The sequence below is a fragment of the Ornithorhynchus anatinus genome, chromosome 4 (assembly GCF_004115215.2).
Source record: "Ornithorhynchus anatinus isolate Pmale09 chromosome 4, mOrnAna1.pri.v4, whole genome shotgun sequence".
Lineage (NCBI taxonomy): Eukaryota > Metazoa > Chordata > Mammalia > Monotremata > Ornithorhynchidae > Ornithorhynchus > Ornithorhynchus anatinus.
Window position 1 is genome coordinate 55,622,367 of NC_041731.1, and position 15,399 is coordinate 55,637,765.

General features: G+C 39.0%; 1 protein-coding gene across 4 annotated transcripts in view; it reads right to left on the reverse strand.

Annotated features, from left to right (window-relative positions):
- Positions 1-15,399, reverse strand: part of RUNX1T1 (RUNX1 partner transcriptional co-repressor 1) — a 159,041-nt gene that overhangs the window by 25,386 nt on the left and 118,256 nt on the right. For all 4 annotated transcript variants that reach the window (XM_007670675.3, XM_029063668.1, XM_007670677.3 and 1 more), the window contains 2 exons: positions 13,144-13,229; positions 11,971-12,175 (listed from right to left, as the gene is read on the reverse strand). In XM_007670675.3, coding sequence (XP_007668865.1) covers positions 11,971-12,175; positions 13,144-13,229 — 291 coding nt within the window. The remainder of the gene's footprint in view (positions 1-11,970; positions 12,176-13,143; positions 13,230-15,399) is intronic.

The following is a 15,399-nucleotide window of genomic DNA, read 5'->3' on the forward strand; positions in this document are numbered from 1 at the left end:
TCTAGTAAAAGTCAAATTCCTGACTTGTTTAAGGTAGACCTCGGAATACTGAAAGCACAGCGAATACCTTTTATTAAAGTACATATTCATTCATAAATTTGGAATTAGAGGGCTAAAGGGGCTCAACAAAGGGAAGTTGGGGAAGATACACTGCTCCACAGCAGGAGAACTGAAATTACTATATCAGTAAGAATTTGAACACATCCTCCCTGTGCTTTCCTATCACCACTGAGGCAAACTTCATGTGTAGTAACAGAACAGGTGTGGTGATAAGAACTTGGATTTTTACATATCAACGGCTGCCTGCCCTTGATATATATCATCAGCCAAGCCTTCTGTTTACCCCTAAACTTCACTCCCTAGAACCCAAGGACCTGCATGCAGTTGAGCAATTTAATCACAGAATTACCAGATTAAGCAGTTATTGCTGTAGATAACTTCAACTACGAACCTTAAACTTTTCTGAACTCATTATGGTCTTCTCGATCCCCTCCCCCCAGTCAACCCAACCCTGTCCTCCCTTTCCTGCATCCCCCATACTCTCAGCGTGGCTCAGTGGAAAGAGCCCGGGCTGGGGAGTCAGAGGTCATGGGTTCTAATCCCGCCTCCCCCGCTTGTCAGCTGGGTGACTTTGGGCAAGCCACTTCACTTCTCTGAGCCTCAGTTACCTCGTAAAATGGGCATTACGACTGTGTGCCCCAGGTGGGACAAGCTGATCATCTTGTATCCTCCCCAGTGCTTAGAACAGTGCTTTGCACATAGTAAGTGCTTAACAAATGACATCAGCAGCATCCAAGCCCTCCCCACCTCTTGCCCCACCCCTTCCCTCCTCCCCCACTCCATCCCTGTTATTCTAGCCCAGCTCCACCCCCACAGACCCCTATCAGCTCACTCCCATCCAACCCCTGGCTACCCGTCACCCCATCTCCTTTCTCCACACCCTCCCCACAGTCTCTGCCAAGTGAAGCCTATAGACCCCCAGCTCTATTATGGGAAAGCTTCCCTTCATCAATGACCTATTCCTGACCCAGACACTGCTGACCTCTAGCCACATCCTGCCTCTGGCCTGGAATGCCCTCTATCTTCATATCTGACAGAAGATCGCTCTCCCCTTCTTAAAAACCTTTCTGAAGGCACATCTTCTCCAAGAGACCTTTCACAATTACGTCCTCATTTGCATTCACAATTACGTCCTCATTTGCAATGCACCCCCTCCCTCAGCATCACAGCACTCATCCATGTTTTTACAGGTCATGTGTTTATATTAATGTCTGTGTCGCCCTCTAGACTGCAAGCTCATTGTGGGCAGGGAATGTATCTACCTACTTTGCCATACTGCACTCTCCCAAATATAGCACTCTGCACACAGTAAGTGCTCAATAAAAACAACTGATGGTTCAATACAATTGACTGATTGTTTTCATGCCTAATTCAATCCTGGAATCGAAAGCAAATGTAATTTCTTAACTCTCTATTTTGTTCAGCAGTTTTCTTGTCACTTCCAAGAACTCTTTAAATAGCACTCAAATGATAAGGAAATATTTTATATAACTCCGGGGTTATTCTCTGCATAACATATAATGTATGTAGCTTTTTTAAAATATGAAGCAAACAAGCGTTTTCCAGTCAATCAGACAGATGGTAGTTGAAGCCATGGGAGCGAATGAGTTCTCCCAGGGAGTGGATGTATTTGCACTTAGTACAATGTTCTGCACACAGTTAAATGCTCAACAGAGACCACTGATTGATTGAAAAGCAAATGTCATTGATTGAAAGACTGCAGAAGATCACAGACCCTGTTTAAAATTTGCTCAAGTATATATGTCAGTTGAAAAACTTGGCTTCAACAAAGCTTGGCTAAATGCCCAGTAGTCTGATTGGACTTAGACCAAATTATCAAAAAGAGAACTTAAAATAAAAACAGCTATTCATTTGACTAATTCTTAATCATTATACACACTCAGAGGCCCTATACTGCAAGAGTTGCATTTTTGCACAATCCCACGTTAAGGAAAACTCATGCAATAGTAACCCAGATTCAACGCCATGCACAGCACATGGGCACACAAGAAATGGGTGCCTTTTTTTTCTTTCCAAAAAGGTGGTTCACTGGAACTTTCCAGGCTGACATCGGAAGACTGTTACCTATTTCCCAGTGACACTCAGGCTAAAATGCTTAGTGAAGACAAATGATAGAACTGAGTGTTAACTGATCTACCACCCTAACCAAAGAATAGTGTTGGGGAAAAGAAAAAGGAAGAGGAGAGGGAGAAGAAACAAGCCCTCCTGGGCTCAAAGAATGATCACTGCTATTACTTCCAGAAACTGCTTTGATCAGGAAACGATGCTACTCTGGGCCTGGGGCAAATGCACAGCAGTGATGGGTTATTTTACAGAAGTAGTGACAGTATGTCATCCCTCCAGTCAGAGATTAGCACTGCTTATGACTAGATATGACCTCCACCCCCCACAGATTTTTAAAGCCCAGCTTGGCATTTCCACCTTCCCTATCCCGGCAGTCCCATCTCCAAGCTGGAATTCCATATCTAAAATTCAACAGTCTCCAGTTGATTTTACCCAGGAGCAGCAGAGCCCTGGAACATGCCTAGAGTAAAGATATCACAATATAATGCCCTATGTGTTCTGCAATGTTCCCCATTGGACTGTAAGCTCCTTATGGGCAGGAAACATACTACTTCTATACTCTGTACTTACCAAGCACCTAGTGGAGTGTACTCAATCAATGCCATTACAACAACCTGCAAATACATCTATACCAGGACCAGTGCCTCATTTCCATTGTCTCCACCAGTGAAGATTCTCACCAGTGGGGCAAACACTAAAATGTTTCCCAAACTAAATGCACTGTGCATATTTGTATATATTATTAATTTCCCTATTCATTTCGTTAATGAGGTGTATATCTCCATGGTTCTATTTATCTTGATGATGTTGTCTTGTTTTGTTTTGTTCTGTTTTGCTCTGCTGTCTCCCCCGTTTAGACTGTGAGCCCGTTATTGGGCAGGGATGGTCTCTATCTGTTGCCGAATTGTACATTTCAAGCGCTTAGTACAGTGCTCTTCACATAGTAGGCACTCAATAAATACTACTGAATGAATGAATACAAAGGAACGGCGAATGACCTCAAAGTCAGAAGGAAGTTTCCCAACAATGAAATTCACATCAGTGCCGAATTGCAGAAAATAGACTGCTTATGGACCCTTTAAAAAAAAAATGATTGGGCATTTCTGAAAACATTTCCAAATGCAAAATCTCACAGGGGGCAATTGTTCTTATTAATAGTCAACTGAAAACAAAAGGTTCATACTAATGGGCACTTCTTATTTTGGCAATTTGGCAAGAGGAAACACCTCCCAGCCATAGAAGCTCCTTTCTTATCCAATAGTGCTTGCTTCTTGGGAGGCTATTTCTTGGATCGTATGAGTTTCCATTGTCCCAAAATGCATGATGAAATTTACAAGGCCAAATCAGATTCTTCCAGCTGAATTTGCTATGAATGAATGAATGAATGAATGAATGAATGGTGACTTTGAATTTACAACTCTTGGGTGTTTGAAAGGTTTTGATTATCCAAATTTAGTTGTATTAAGGTAGGTGCTATACTGTAGCTGCTCAAAGCTTCTATAACAAAGACTAGTTAATAATAATGGTATCTGGTAAGCGCTTACTATGCACCAAGCACCGTAGCAAGTGCCGGGAGGGATAAAAGCAAATCGGGTTGGACCCAGTCCCTGTCCCACATGGGGTTCACAGTCTCAATCCCCATTTTACAGATGAGGTAACAGGCACAGAGAAGTTAAGTGACTTGCTCAAGGTCACACAGCAGACATGTGGCAGAGCCTAGATTAAAGCCCATGAGCTTCTGTCTCCCAGGTCTGTGCTCTATCCACTACATCTAGTTCTCAGGAATATGACTGATGTGCTGAAAGAGGAGAATTCCTAATGAAATAAAGAAAATTTCAGGGTTCTACCTGCATCCTTTCTTGTTGGTTGTTTTTTGGCCAAAACCATTTCACCTCCAGGAATACACCCTTGAAATATTCACACATCCTAAAATCATATTACTAAATTCCTCAGTACCATCTTGTTGTCCACTCTTACCACTCATCCACTCCTCAATGCATTAATGGGACCAAATATTTCAGGATAAGCCCAACAAGACTGCCTTACTGACTCACTTTTACACTTGATCCCAAACCCCACAGCACTTGAGTACGAATCCTTATACTTGGTTGTTTCCCCTCTCTGTAATTTAATGTTGACTCCCCCATTAGACTATATGCTTCCTGTTGGCAGGGATCATGTCTACAACTGTCCTGTCTTCTTCCAAGAGCTAAGTACAGTGATCTGCACAGAGTAAGAACCCAATAAATACCACTGATTGACTCAAAAATGGGCCCATCAGGCCTGAATACAAACTTTTTTTCCAGGTTCCCACCCAGTAGAGGTGATAGGTAAAAGAGGGATGGCTCATTTGAATAATGCTTGATGATTCTGGCTTTGTATTACCAATAATATTAATGATAATTATGGTACTTAAGCGCTTAATTTACGCCAAGCACTGTTCTAAGCGCTGGGGTAGATACAAGGTAATCGGATCGTCCCACGTGGGGCTCACAGTCCTTATCCCCATTTTACAGACGAGGTAACAGTCACAGAGAAGTTCAGTGGCTTGCCCAAGGTCACACAGCAGACAAGTGGCGGAGCCGGAATTAGAACTCATGCCCTCTGACTCCCAAGCCTGTGCTCTTGCCACTAAGCCACGCTACTTCTAAGTGACTAAGAAGTGATTAAGACTTCTAAGCCTCCAAGTTACTGAGCATCAGTGAGGCCCTGGCAGAAACAGCAGAAACTCCTGAGGAAAACAAAATGAAGATGTCATTCTCTGTTTTGCTTGATCAGACCTGCAGTCTTGACTCAGTCTGTACAGATCCCTACTTTCATGAGTTTGCTGCTGCATTCTTGTAAAATGTCACTGGATCTTCAGTTTTAAACTCAATGAAACATACTTAAAATAATGAGAATCTATGAGAAATTGTTTCTTCCATTTTTTTATTTTTCAAATTCCTTTCTTTGAATATTGCTTCTTTTAATCCTTGTGTAAAGGGATCTGATTACAGATTTTTCCTCCATACTTAGATGATGAAGTCTTTCTTAACCTTAGATTTTACCATTTAAGGATAAAAATGCACTTACATACTAGATTTCAGAAATCTCTACTATATTTTGAGAAATGTCTTTTGATTCTACAATACCCAATACCCATGTCTGAGAGAAAGATATCTTCAAAGGTTTAGAAAGTAGATGAGATAACTATCTAAATGGAGATATCCTACCTTCCTTAATGAGTAGGCTACAGATATATTGATATCAAGGAAACATATTTTGAAAGTGTGGATGAGAAAACTAAACTTGAATGTGTATAAACCTCATAATAGCTTGATCACTGTCATTCTGTCATGTCAAAATGACAACCAGAGCGTGGTAGCCTTGAGGATTTGGCAACCACCTGAAGAAAGTGAGTTTCCTAACTTCTGAAAAGGATTATGTAAGGCAGCAACTTCTGTCAGCCTTTAAAATGAAGGGGGAAAAAGATGAAGTGTTCGTTTTCAAATCTCCCCCATTAACGTCTAAGCTGTTCATCATTCTGTACTTCCCAATCGTCTAGTACAGTGCAGTGCCCTAAGCGGGCGCTCAGTAAATGTTGCTACCTCTTCTTCTAGCGCTAGCAATAAAGATAAAGGAATCCAGGAAAAGATAGATTTGGCATGTGAATATACTTGCCAGAAAACATGAAACATACTATATTAATATGTTAAGTAAAATCAATCAAAATGAATGAAATGATGAGCAAAGAAGTCATGTTGAACACTGAAAGATGGAAAAATGGGGAAGGGACTTCTAGAGCAGAATCTGTTCATTCTTGGCAAAAATATCAATATTTATCTTGCTGCTTGTTTCCTGGAGACAAAAGAAAACATAAATGGACAGAAGACCAATCCCGTGTGAAAATGTCATGAAGGCTAGGAAAAAGCCGAAAGGGTCATCTATGATGTAAGAGAGAGATGAAGATGGACTACACTTACGACAGAATGGAGACCATTGGATAATAGATACAGCAAGGGTCGCCATCAGTAAGCATGAAGGGATGAGCTGATAGCCTTTGAAGGACCAATGTGGTCAGTTTTTGGCCCAGGACAGCAGTGCTCAAAGGTTGGCAGCACCTACGTATGGCCTTCATCCTGCAGTGGACAGAATGAGGCTGTGATCATGATGATATCTATTACACAATCCATCAAAAGACAGGAAAGATTAAGTGAGAGATCATTTTAGCAATTCACAGCTAGCAATTCAGAACTCTAAATCCGAAATTCAGGAATCTAAGTCCAATTCTCAAACTCAGGACTGGTGGTAGCTCCAAAACAGAGATTTCTAAGAGACTCTAATATCTCCCTAGCTGTGCCTGGTTTGTAAAGAAAGTAGGAGGAATCACTTGTCCAGTATAACTGACTACTCCCTAAGCCAACATGGTCAGCACAGAGAATTCAGGGAAGATTGATAAGAGAAGGTCATTTCAGATAGTTAAGTTTCGAAGAGATCACTACATTCACCTCACTAAACATTGACAAAATGCATAAACCATTGTTTAACAATATTTAGTTATAGACTTCTCTAAGGCAAAGAAGAAATAGTATTGTCACATACCTATGAGTGAAGATTGTAACTTACACACTAGCCTTTCAATATGCATCCTTTATCTTTGGCAAGGCAGTTATTTCCTTTTTTTTTTTTAGTTTCTACAAGGAGTGGAATATACTTGGGAATTATTATTTAGGTTATTTTCAAAGCACAATTCCTAATGATCCATCACATTTTGGGCCTCTCGGTGCTCAACTTGGCATCTTGGATAACACCCATTCTTGATTCCAATATAATCTTTAAACCATTATTAACGAAGGCAGCTCAGCTACTAAATATGCAGCTCTGCTGTATGTTGGCCTTTTTTTCTAAAGAGAAGGCTCTCAGATGTTAAAATTCCTGAAAAAGTTCATCTCATTTTTTTAGAGCCTGGTCATTTAATTTTGCAAAATGACCATAACTAGAGAGGTTTTAAAAATTTCACTGGGTCACTGTTTCATCATTAATTCAACCTCCTCTTGGGGTCATACTGATGTCTTCCAGGAATGTCATCTTCAATTGAAGAGCTAGATTCTGAATTAGCAGAATTCTGGCGAGATTCCATTTAATCAAAAAAATGACAATGATTTCGCTTCTATAAACCCACCAACTATTCTCTAAAAGAAGGTAACAAAAATATTTTTAATATCAGCCTTTGTAGGAAAACACCAAAACAGATTTATTCAGATGAAGGTATGCTACAATTCTGACATCCACCACTCGTTTCAAATGTTTATCTTCTGGACGTGTGGTGTGGAACTATCCAAATTACTGTTATTTGATAACCTGAGTTATTCTACCCCACTCAGATTGCACAGCTTTTTATAATTCTGGAAACTGGACAGATAACTATCTTTCTTTTTTACCTGTAAAAACCATTCTCTATTGAGTAAGTGTCCACCTAATTATTCCAGTTCTGCAGTTTCCTATCCCAGATCTATCTCTACTAATACATGGATTCTCAGAAGATTGTACAGAACAGGAGATGACAGAGAGATGCATAGAGCCTGGTATAAGCAGAAAAGTCTATAAGACTTCAGAGACAGATGTCTGGATTGATTCAGAGACTCTCATAAACAAAAGATGTTGTAATGAAAGTACTTAGAGGAGAGACTATAAGAGGAAACCTGTGAGCAGGCATGTAGTAAAGAAGCCAGATATCTAAAGAGCCAAAGATGAATTAGGAATTGTGGAAGAGTCTATAGGGGTTACTCTGCTGATGAGTAAGAACCTCCAAAACTACCGAAGCACTCATGTTCTTCTTATTATTGATGAATGAATCAAAGCTATTTCATTTCACTGTAATTGTTCAGTGCTGAACACACATAACGTTAGGTTAAATTATTGTGCTGTTTGCATGCTAGAGACAACCTACAAATATCTGATGCATAGCACTGTCCTACAAGGTACAATAGAAAGCCTAGCAATTTACCCCACACATAAAGGAGAGTCATAGCTTACTATTGTATTTTAATAAGCACATTCTTTGAGATTTACTTGCAAACTTATGTAAGATGAAGTTTGTTTTGTTATGGAGGACCCCAAAATAACCAGTCAGCAGTATTTTGAGTGTCCACTACATATAGAGCACTTAAGGGTTGCAATAAGCTTAAAAAAATAACCAAATTACCTACACACATTCATAAATCCCTTACATTATCCATCAATATAGACCACAAGAAGTAACACATCACCCTAAAATATCCTTACACCTAACTCCTCTAGACTGTAAGCTTATTTTGGGCAGGGAATATATCTGTTTATTGTTGTATTATACTCTCCCAAGTGCTTAGTACAGTGTTTTGCACACAGTAAATGCTCAATAATATGATTGAACATTCTGTTTAGAACAGCACAAAGACTATTTTAAGTCAGTCTCACTAAGTTTCCATGCCATTTTTCAATTATGAATTTTCATTTTGCTTCGGAGAAAAATTCCATATTCTAAAATTCAGTTCAAAGAACTTCTAATCATATTGTTTAGGACCCCCAAAGGTACTTTATAATATTGTAATTCAAGGATGTACCAGAACAGTTAAATTACCATGAATTTTCATGATGTAAGCCACTTAACTATTTGTTAATTAGGAACTTGCAGTGCACTCTAATGTGCCTGAATGATAATGAGGATGAAGCTTAGATGATGGGAGCATGTTACTAAAGAAAAAAAAAAAAGAAAAGTTTCAACCCACAAGGGATCTTAAGGTAATAGTGTTGGATAACTGTTACATTTAGGTTGTGAATTCTAAACCTGTTGTGTCCTTCCATCTAGGAGTTGGGCCCATTGTGCTCTCTCTGTTGTACCTGCCACCTAAATCCAATCTCTCTGGCACTGCAACATTTCTCCATCAATCCTCCTGCTACATCACCCCAAAGAGGTGACATCAGAGGAGACAAGAATGTCAGGGGTGGAACAGGGAGGACTCATATCCTGACAACATATATTGCTTGTCTTCCATGATCCTCTTAAAAGATGCAGGATCTCAAAAATGGATGCATTTCCATATTCAGGACAGGATAAAATCCTCCTTTAAAAAGCTTTCAATGGGAAGCTGTGAAATTTTGTACTTCCCAGCCTCTTCATTTAAATTTTGGCTTAACTTCCCTCTTGTTTGCATGCCAGAATCTGTCAAATATTGTCTTACACACCATTAAGACTTTGTAATCTCTTGTAAATAACATCAATTAACTGAGTCCAACTTTTGTTGAACTTTGCAAAGTCTTAGGAATGCTTCCAGACATAGAATTTCACTATATATATATATATATATATATCAGTCAGCTTGGTAATTAATAGGGAAACAATAGCATTAAGATCAGTAAAAGTGATAGTTCATGGTAATTTTAAAATATCAAGTGAATTTCATGAGTATGCTTAAATGAAGTTGCCTAATTAAAGATGGCTAAAGTTTATGCCTCTACTTCAAGGGTATTCCAAGTATCATATTCCACGGATATGTCATACAGCATTGACTTTCCTAGGAAAATATATTCATTCACTTTCAAACCCCATCCTGACAAATATGCCAAAGATGGATGCTTATCTTCAGGACTGGAAAAAAAAATATGTAAACCTTGTAAAAGTTAAAATACACACACACACATAAAAAAAAAAAAAAACCTTACTATTTTCTGAGTTACAGATAAATCTAATGTGAAACACAGACACACAAAATCACTCACCTCCCATATTTATTCTTATTGCTTTTTGTTCCTGCATTTAAATGAACTTGATCTAAGAAACTGTCCTAGAAGAATTTAACCTTGATCTAAGAACTGTCCTAGAAGAATTTACCTTCCAGATGCTGCTTCTATTATTAACTGAATTGATAAAATCTTGTCCTTATTCCCCCCATTTAAAAGACATCAAATCAACATGTTTTAATCAGTATTATGGTATCAAGCATTTAGTGGACATGTCCATTGAATTCACAATTCATCAACTACAAGAAGCTATTCCTGACTATTCCCTGCCTCACTGGGAACACCATCCCCCATAAGTCTATATCATTTCTTTACACTCATTTCCTACTGTTGTTTGTTTCCCTGCTTTAGACTGCAAACCTGCCTGTCATGTTTAGAACATCATGTTGCACAAAACAGGCACTAAAGACATACCAGCACTATTTTTGTATGTGACTCTCACCATTTCTAAAATGTAGACAGTAATTAGCTGACTTGAGGGGTGGTTTTAATCAGGGATTATTTTTAAGAATCCTATCTACATGGTTCCTTTATATCCACTTTAGGATATATTTTGCACCATCAGTGATTTTGAGTACTCTATTTACTCCCCATTTATATTTCACTGGAATCAGATTCAGAATTTCAAAAATGTTGTTGTTGAGCTAACACCCCTGCCGGTTTCTTTTTCTCTATTTTTCTTTCTCTTGTATCTGCCCTTCCTTGTACCTGTTACCCATCCTCCCTGTTACAGTTCCCAGCTTATCTATTCTATACCAAAAAACCTAAGAATATTGGGTAATGACCTGTTATTGTTTTTTAATGCCTGTACTAAATAGGAGTAAGAAGGACCTGAGTTCTAAACCCGGCTCCTTCCCTTGTCCAACTGGGTGAACTTGGGTAAGTCATTTAACTTCTGTGGGTCTTAGTTACCTCATCTGTCAAATGGTGATTAAGACTCTCAGCCCCATGTGTAACATGGACTCTGTCCAGCCTGATTAGCTTATTCCTAATAACAATTATGGTATCTGTTAAGCGCTTATTATGTGCCAGGCACTGTACTTGGTGCTGGGGTGCATACAAATGAAACAGGCTGAACACAGTCCCTGTCCCACATGGGGCTCACAGTCTCAATCTCCATTGTACAGATGAGGTAACTGAGGCCCAGAGAAGTAAAATGACTCGCCCAAGATCACCTAGCAGACAAGTGGCAGAACCAGGATAAGAACCTGGGATCTTCTGACTCCCAGGCCCGTGCTCTATTCACTAGGCCACTCTGCTCAGCACTTAGTCCAGTGTCTGGCACATAGTAAGCATTTATCAAATATCATTAAAAAAAATGGTATCAGACTGAGATGTGAGTATCTGAGATGCAGTCATGGGAAGGAGAGATGTCAGGCTGCCGAGCTCTGAGAGATTTCCATCCCTGTGGAACAGTTTTTACACATTAAGCCTCTGCAGAGTTCCCCTTATGTTAAGGCTGTCCTTTTAAACATTACAAACTTTTCTGTACATTTGCTAAATGCGCATTTGTGCAAATGATCCATTCTTCTGGATCATCAAATCAGAGAGAAACCAGCAGGTTAGAGGTTTTCTTGCATATTTAGTAAGCTACATTTAATTACTAAAAATACTAAATCGAGGTTGGTAATTTTCCATTCAGCTTTTTCAATAGGATAATAAGCAACATATATTTCATGCAACGTAAAATATATGCATTCATTCATTCATTCGATCGTATTTATTGAGCGCTTACTGGGTGCACAGCACTGACCTAAGTGCTTGGAACGTAGATGTCTACCCAATATAGAATATCTATACCTACGCACATATATACGTATATACTTGTGTATAATATACTGCGTGTGTACTCTGTGTATATACTATAGGTTCCCAAAGGCATGCATGGACTGGGTTCTGTTGACAGCATTAGTTTTGGGGGTTTATTTGTCTTGATTGACATATTCTAAACAAACTTACAAGCTTCGCCTAGACCCCGATGCCCACGGTTTAAAGCACAATGAACCAGTCAAAGATTCATTCTGCTTTTTGCCCTAAAAGGGGTAAGTAGTAAATGCCCTAAAGTACCGAGGGGGACTGGATCTGGATTCACTGGACTCTGTTGTCTGGAGTGGCTGCTGCTGCTACTGCTCCCGCTTTTTTTTAAATCCTCAGCGTCGCTGTACCGCCGGACCCAGTAATTCAGCTCCTCGCGGTCCGCTTCCTGACATCGCCTTAGCACAGTGAGAGAGCGCCTTGTTTTTTCCACCATGTCCATTATGCAGTTTAACAGCTATTGGAAAAGAAAAGAAAAGCAAAACACATAATAATAATAATGATGGCATTTGTTAAGCGCTTACACTGTGCGAAACTCTGTTCTAAGCGCTGGGGGGGATACAAGGTGATCAAATTGTCCCACATGGGGCTCACAGTCTTAATCCCCATTTTCCGGATGAGGTAACTGAGGCATAGAGAAGTTTAGTGACTTGCCCAAAGTAACAGAGCTGACAAGTGGCGGAGCCCCGATTAGAACCCATGACCTCTGATTCCCAAGCCCGGGCTCTTTCCACTGAACCACGCTTGCTCAGTTGATGGGATTTACTCATTGACAGGCCTCATTTATAAACATTTAACATTTTCTAGGTGACTGAAGGAATCAGATTTCTGAAATGTGACAATGGCAAAAGGAGAATGTGTGCAGTTCACACAAACATATACATACATAAACACCAATTAAGCACGATTAAGAGATGTATGGAAAATAACGCATATCTTTTTTTTTTAGTTTTAATGTTAAATAATATCATCTATATTGTTTCAGTGAATTCAGAGAACAAGGCTGACTGGCTTAAGGCACAGGGAAATATCAGAGATATTAGTGGGAATTTTTCCTCTTCTCCTTATCTTTCTCCTGCAAAAATCAGCAGGCTCAGAATTTGTCTGGACCCAGTAAGTTGGAGCTGAAACAAGCTTTTCAGAATAAAGCAGCATTTTAAATTGGCTTTGAAGATATATATGTACAAGATTGATTTGAGTCTTTCTGTCGAGGCCTAAATACATCTGTCACAAAGAGCGGCTAAATTGGAACAACTTCTTTTAAAAATATAATTCTTAATTCAACAGCATATAGTCATGGCAGATTTCCTTTTCAGCAATAGGGCCATATAGCATGTTTAGAGCCTTAATAAATATAGTTTGTTCATTTTACCTTACACCAAAGACAAAAAAGCATTAATACACAGATCTTTAGTAGCGTCTTACATGGTCAAGGTGTTTCCACTCTTCGGCCCATTCTCTGTCGGTTAGTCTGTGATCAATCATTTCTTCTTGACGTGTGCCATGCAACCCTAAAGAGGCAGACAAAAAGGATCCCATTACCCCACAGCTTTTTCATATAATCTCTTAAAGATATACCTACAAATATGCACTGATCAAATGTAGGCCACAAAGAAATGGATTTGTTACCTGAAAATCATTACTATTTATAAAAGGAACATAGAGCCCTTCCATATTTTCAATCTGGATTCTCTTGGGCATCATTTGGTGAGTAGGCAAGAAGGGAAACGGGTAGCACAAATGTGATGATAAAAAAAAGGGAAGAGCACATTATGCAAATCAATGATAAATATTGATGTTAATTTATCTGACTTCCACAAGAATATATTGATTAACTGGACCCCAATGTTTTCTTGGGTAATTCCCATTAAAGTCAATCAAAATATCAAATAAATGTGCTGTAAATGAACATCAACTGGTGACCATCAGTAATGTAACCATTATTGCTGTATTCTGAAAATAAATCCTATGAAATAAAAAGCATAAAATATTCTCTACCAATGAGTTAATCATGAAACAATAATTTATATTTGATGATGATGGTATCTGTTAAGCGTTCTTTCTCTATGTGCCAAGCACTGTTCTAAGTGGGAGGTATACACAAGGTAATCAGGTTGTCCTTCTTGGGGCTCACAGTCTTAATCCCCATTTTACAGATGAGGGAACTGAGGCACAGAGAAGTTAAGTGACTTGCCCAAGGTCACACAGCAGACAAATGGCGGATTTGAGATTAGAACCCATGACCTCTGATTCCCAAGCCCGTGCTCTTTCTACTAAGCCATGCAGCTTCTCATTTGGAGACATTTGTTTCCAAAAGGCTGTGTATCATGCATACAATATTTTAGGTTAAAAGACAACACTGTTTCCCTGTTGCAAGTTTTGGTTTTTTTTGGTACCCTTGAGAAGAGGAAGTCAAGCAATGGGAAGTGACAACGATGGCTCTCATGCAATATTTTAGGTAAAGAGACAACACTGTTTCCCTGTTGCAAGTTTTTTTTTTTTTTTGGTAGCCTTGAGAAAGCCAAGCAATGGGAAGTGACAACGATGGCTCTCAGGGAGCTGAAAGGCTTCTTTGACAACGATGGTTATAGTCTTTGGGTCAGAAGTGATTCTAAAGTACGATGGAAGTTTCACCAATAGCTCCAGTGACACCCACGAATGGTGGCCATCTTATTTTGGAGAAATAAGTTTATTGACTAAATACAAGACTATACTTGATAGATCCTGAGCCATGATCTCAACTGTAACCAACATGTGCAAACGTGTGACACATTTTGGGGTTCCCTGCCCTCCAAAATAAAAAGAAAAAAGTAAGAATTAAAACATAAACCCAAGGAAAGTTACTGGATTCGAAAGACATTTGAAATAAAAAATGTCAGTGCCACCTATTGGTCAAAAAGTAAAATAGCAAATGCTTATTGCCAACAAAATTCAAATATATCCTGGAAAAATAGTATTTAGCTTTTGCTGTTTTGATAATTTCATGTCAAAATTTTTGCAATAGATAATCTACTATGGCTTCCATTATTGTCTGTCTTTTGGATAAAAGCATCGCTGTTAAGATTGTAATCACAGGAAATGATTGGAGATTGATAGAGCTTTGAATGTACCAGTAACTCTTGGGATAAAAGAGAATGAAATTAAGATACCCTCAGAAGGAGTTCGGAGATTTTTGGATGGTTTGAAATTTTAAAAGTATATGGATAATATTAAAAGACCTAAGATTTGCATTGAGCTATTTTTTCCATTTAAGAACTTAGCTTGAACTGATAAAACTGAATTGTCTGAAAACTATGTAGACAGTTGTCACCTGACACAATTCATTAAACAGTGTGGCTCAGTAGAAAGAGCACAGGCGTGAGGTCAGAGGTCATGGGTTCTAATCTTGTCAGCTGTGTGACGTTGGGCAAGTTACTCAACTTCTCTGTGTCTAAATTACCCTGTCTGTAAATAGGGATTAAACTGTGAGCCCCACGTGGGACAACCTGATTACCTTGGATCTCCCCCAGGGCTTAGAACAGTGCTTGGGACATAGTAATTACTAAACAAATACCATTTTTGTTATTATTATTACAATGCTTAGAAAAAGGGTGCAGTTTGCATTGGTGAAGACTACATCTGACTGAAAAATAAGTGATATAACAAACATTGAAGAGTAAGTTTCAATTAAACAGTACTTTC